The sequence below is a fragment of the Cyprinodon variegatus genome, unplaced genomic scaffold (genome assembly GCF_000732505.1).
Source record: "Cyprinodon variegatus isolate N-32 unplaced genomic scaffold, C_variegatus-1.0 Scaffold121, whole genome shotgun sequence".
Classification (NCBI taxonomy): domain Eukaryota; kingdom Metazoa; phylum Chordata; class Actinopteri; order Cyprinodontiformes; family Cyprinodontidae; genus Cyprinodon; species Cyprinodon variegatus.
This window is the reverse complement of record NW_015150574.1, coordinates 883,607-888,565: the sequence shown is the minus strand read 5'-3', so window position 1 is coordinate 888,565 and position 4,959 is coordinate 883,607. Positions and strand designations below refer to the sequence as shown.

General features: G+C 40.9%; 1 protein-coding gene across 2 annotated transcripts in view; it reads right to left on the bottom strand.

Annotated features, from left to right (window-relative positions):
- Window positions 1–4,527, bottom strand: part of LOC107085321 (endoplasmic reticulum aminopeptidase 1-like) — an 11,574-nt gene extending 7,047 nt beyond the window's left edge. The window contains exons 1-10 of one of the 2 annotated variants that reach the window (XM_015375585.1): window positions 4,477–4,527; window positions 4,254–4,317; window positions 3,452–3,965; window positions 3,218–3,356; window positions 1,779–1,913; window positions 1,567–1,687; window positions 1,225–1,379; window positions 1,011–1,124; window positions 803–934; window positions 512–643 (exon numbers count right to left, since the gene is read on the bottom strand). In XM_015375585.1, the coding sequence (XP_015231071.1) occupies window positions 512–643; window positions 803–934; window positions 1,011–1,124; window positions 1,225–1,379; window positions 1,567–1,687; window positions 1,779–1,913; window positions 3,218–3,356; window positions 3,452–3,965; window positions 4,254–4,317; window positions 4,477–4,527 (1,557 nt within the window). Of the gene's footprint in view, window positions 1–511; window positions 644–802; window positions 935–1,010; window positions 1,125–1,224; window positions 1,380–1,566; window positions 1,688–1,778; window positions 1,914–3,217; window positions 3,357–3,451; window positions 3,966–4,253; window positions 4,318–4,392; window positions 4,448–4,476 lie in introns of those variants that run through there. The other variant, XM_015375586.1, reaches the window with a different exon arrangement.
- Between the last annotated feature and the right edge of the window lie 432 nt (window positions 4,528–4,959).

Below are 4,959 nucleotides of genomic sequence, written 5' to 3'. Positions count from 1 at the left end.
AATATCAGATAGATTGGACAACACAGAAGAAATAGAAGCATAAATGCTAACGCTTGCTTCCTGGTCGCTTCTCCACTCCAGGACACACCCACCCTGCGTCCTGATTGGACAGACCATAAATTCGGTTGGGGAAATCACTTTCAATGAGCGGGTTCCCAGATGTATGTGAGTGGAGCTGGGCGGAGCGAGACATGCATCTGGCTGTTGTCAGGTTATTAAGGGACGCCATCATCTTTTCCTATTTATATTTCAGATTCAGTCTTTGCATATGTTTTTAAACAATATTTTGTGATAGGAAACACATTTCAGACATGTATTAACAGTAAGGGAGTATTTTATATCTTTTACAAAAAAAAAAGTATATAACATTATTTTTCAGACTCTATGAAGCTCAAACTCGTTACCCATCGATTGGTTGATGCACCAATCTCCCGATCTATTAAAACAGTTTTTTTTTATATAGAAACCAAGTTTAGTCAGATATTAGGGTTAAGACTCGGCCATCACCTACATCAGTCAGGCTCTCCCAGAGGTGGCTGTTCACCGTGTTCTGGTAGCTGTAGCGCTTCAGGTATCGGATGATCCCGATCTCAAAGGCTTCAGGACTCAGAAAATCCCGCAGCATGTTGAGAATGCACGCCCCCTGAAAACATCCAATCAAGACACAGCTTACTTTTAAACAAACTAGGATTCAAGGACATTTCTTTGAGGTGACGATGTGCCTAAATATTTGTTTTTGAAAGCTTTAACTTCCTTTATGACCAAAATAATACCATCTCATGTCTCAGAGAAACCCACTGACCTTGTCATAGGAAACATCATCGAACATCTCCTGGATCTGCGTGGGGTTTTCCACTGGGGTGGATACTGGGTGAGAGGAGCTCAGAGAATCTACCTCCATTGCCTCGAAACACTTGCCCAAGAAGAAGTCATCCTGAGATAAAGAATGAGGAAAATCAGTCCGAATAACGTTTGAAGGGACAATGAAGGTAGAGGAGCTGGACTCTCACCACGTGTAACTCTGGGTAGGTGATGTCAAGCGAAATGAACTCCATGAACTTGGCAAACCCCTCGTTGAGCCACAGGTCATTCCACCACTCCATCGTCACCAGGTTCCCAAACCACTGAACAGGAAGTGGAAAAGATAAAAACAACCTGTAACCTCGTAGAGAGCATTAAAGACAAACTTGAACCGATATCCGCCTGCTTTTCCACAAAGCCAACCTGATGTGCGAGCTCATGGGCGATGACCTTAGTGATGCCCAGTTTGTCTGAGGCGGAGGATCTTTCAGGATCGAAGAGGAGGCCAGTCTCCCTGTAGGTGGTCAGACCCCAGTTCTCCATTGCACCTGACTGGAAATCAGGGATGGCAGCCAAGTCTGCAGGAAGCATCATAGCGCAGGAGTAAAACATGGAGCAGCTCCTCTACAACGTCTGACCAATGAATGTTTCATGTCTGAATCAGCTTTTATAGTGATGCTTCCTCGTAGCGTGAACCCGATCATTCAGGATCATTCTCACTTAAAAGAGAGAGAAGATAATCATGTGTGATGCGTTTCCACTGACCCTGCTTGGGAAGTGGGTATGGGATATCGAAGTAATCATCATAGAAGTCCAACAACTTCACGGCAGCATCCAAAGCAAAGGCCGTCTGATCAATCTTCTCTGGGACAGCATAGACAGAGATCTGAAGGCAATCAAGGTTAAACAAATAAGCTGTGGATAAGTGCAATAACACTGAAATTAAGTATGGGACATCAGGAGATGTGAAAGCTCACCTTTACTCCGTGTTTAGTTGTTTTGCTCACAGACAGGAAGTCAGAGACGATGTAGGCCACCAGGTAGGTGCTCATTTTGACGGTTGTGTCAAAGTGATCCTCAAGCAAACCGCCTGGCAGCTCAACTGTTTTAACCTGGGAACCGAGAAAGTGCGTATCGCTACAGTTTGTCCCGTTACAAAAAAGAACCACCATGCGGTTTCTCTGGATTTATGTGATAACGAAGCAGGTAACTGTGAAGTGGAAGAAAAGTCTTACTAAACCAGTGTGCATCGAATCCCATTTTATGTTGGTCATTTTTATCAATCTATCCAATCTTTTAAGGGGTAATGGTAATGCTTCTCACTTCTCCAAAATATAGTGTTTGATTTTTTTTCTGTCAAACAACAGACAAACGACTCATTATAAGAAAACAAAACAGCAATATAAGCATGCTTAAATCTATATAGAGGAATCTAAAATGTGCATGAAAGGATTTATGCATATATAATCCATATCCTAACTTTTCTGTATAATCTGTATATAGTTTTGTCATATTTATGTATTTTATAGCCTCTTACAATTACTCTCTGTTCATATAGACCTTCTATGACTCTGTTGTGGCATCAGCCATCTTCTATGGAGCTGTCTGGACTCGGTGTAGGAGGTGGGAAACAAAAAAAGATCCTAACTAAATTAACATTTCTGTTGGATAATGTTTCCCACCCCATGCATGAAGCTGTTTCAGAACTGGAGAGCTCCTTCAGGGACAGACTGCTGCACCTTAAATGCATCAGAGAGCGTTATCACAGATCCTTCCTCCCAGCAGCTGTAAGACTCTATAACCATCACTGTTCCAAACAACCTCAATAAGATGTTACATTCATGCTGATTTCTTACAGTTTCTATCTTAGTCAGTTAAATATCATGCTGCTGTCATTCTGCACATCTCTGATGTTGCTGCTATTTTCAAATATCCATTACTGTAAAAATGTCCATAGCTGCATATTGGTTATTTATTCTCCAGGTCCATATTTTTATAATGTTTAAAACACTTTATAGTACAGCATTTTGTAGTTTATCTTTTAACTCTTCACTATTATGTTATTCTTATTCATTTTTCTAAGGTCCATATTTTTGTGACCATTTTTTTCCTATAAACTTTTTGCTCCTCTAAACATCAGAATTTCCCCCAATAAAGGGATTTTCTATTCTATTCTATTCTATTCTATTCTATTCTATTCTATTCTATTCTATTCTATTCTATTCTATTATATTCTATTCTAGGCAATACATAGTCTCTGTGCACAAGTAAATAAATATTTATATCCTGTATAGCACCTCTGAAACTGTATTTCGTTAATAAAGTTGAATTCTATTCTATTTAGGGGAATCGGAGTAAGAGGGGTGAATACAAATGGACTCATCACATGGTGACTCTTGTATGTGATCATACACACCTTGGGCATGTTGGAAATGGCTATGTGTCGTGGCTCTCGTAAGATCCGTATGGTAAAGTTGGCTTTGAAGGCTGGCTCGTCAAAACAAGGAAAGGCTCCGCGGGCAAAGGTTGCCTCGAACTGGGTAGATGCTATGACCCTGGATGGGGTAGATCATATACAGCCTTTTAAATCTCCAATTCCAGGATTTTAACCAATTAAACTTAGGCTGAAGGAGATCATAGTTGGCCTTACCGGACCTCCCCACTGCTGGTGCGGTAGCTGCCTTTGTAGAACCCATGAAAGCTGTCTGATAAATTAGCAGCAAACTCCAGCTGGACCTCATAGTTTCTGCCCTTGGTCAAAACTGAGTCTGACAGCAGAGCGAGCTGATGGAAACGAGGGTACTCCAACACCCGGAGGGGCCTGATGCCCTCAGGGGCCAGGAGCATTACGTTGGAGATGAGCATTTGCTTTGCATGGAGAATAATAACGCTGGTGTCTTCTCGCACATCCAGACTGATACGAACCACCCCAGTGAAGTCCAGGGTGGTGAGGTTTGGGTGGATGGTCAGGTCATAGTGCAGGGGGCTGATGGTTGTGGGAAGTCTCATACGGTCCCAAGGGAAGGGCTGACCATTGGTGGCCACAGGGGGGTCTTTGGCTTGGCCTTGATTGGGGATCTGAGCTCCAGATGTGTGATGATTGAGAACAAAGAGCAGCAGCAGGACAACAAACATAGTGGCTGGGAAACAGGAAATCCTCTCACCTGGAATTATTATTAAACAGAATAACCAAGCAGGATTTAAATCAGACTCAAAAATATTCACTAAAATAATAATAAAATAACAGTTAAACGGTTTGACAACATAAATACATCAATTCATAATGGCAGAGTGGGTAAAAATAGTTTCGATCTGAGCAAAAACTCCATGTGGACCCAGAACAGTTAGAAGAACTCCATACTTTGTACAAAGTCATATTTCTATGATCCTACAAACTTGGTTATGGATATTTAATGTATTCGTTTAAGAAATGTAAAACTCGTTCTCCTCACCGCTTCGACGTCTGCTGCAGTTTGTTAGAAGTGAAGGTGAAAGAGCCAGAGGCAGGAGGAACTGCTGAAAGGAAGCAGAGGAGAGCTGTCAACATTTAGTTCCGTGTCACAAACTGACTAATTATCAACCTTTCATCACCAAATACAGGCAACGACATCATTTCAGCCTGGTTCTCTGCTGGTACAAAGGTCACAGTAAATTACTGTTTCAAACCCTACTAACTCGTATTAAATGTCCAGTAGGTACCAAAGAAAGCATGACTGTTAATTTCATAGGAACATTTTTTAGGGAAGTACCAGGAAGTCCCGTGTTTTATTTTGGCAGTAACATGTTTGACCGGCAGAGGGAGACATGCTCCCTCACAAATTAAATATTTCAACTCAGGTGCTGCGTTAAGACTATGGTATTATCTTATATAAATATTCCTTTCATTTTTTTTATTGTGTCGCATTTCTTTTATGTTGTTTAATCTTTCCTTTTTTATTTCTGTAAAAAAAACATCTCCCATGTTAATGACACCAGATTTCAATACGTGTGTAACTTTCTACTCACTATAAGTGTTTGTGTATTTAACGTCTCTTTAAAAATCTATTACTTAGGCAACAATATGTGTGCTTTAACAATATTTTTCATTTGTACAAAGATTAATTTGTGTTTTGTTAGGAGTTAATCACAGTTGCTTGAGAACCCCCAGTCTGACTGACT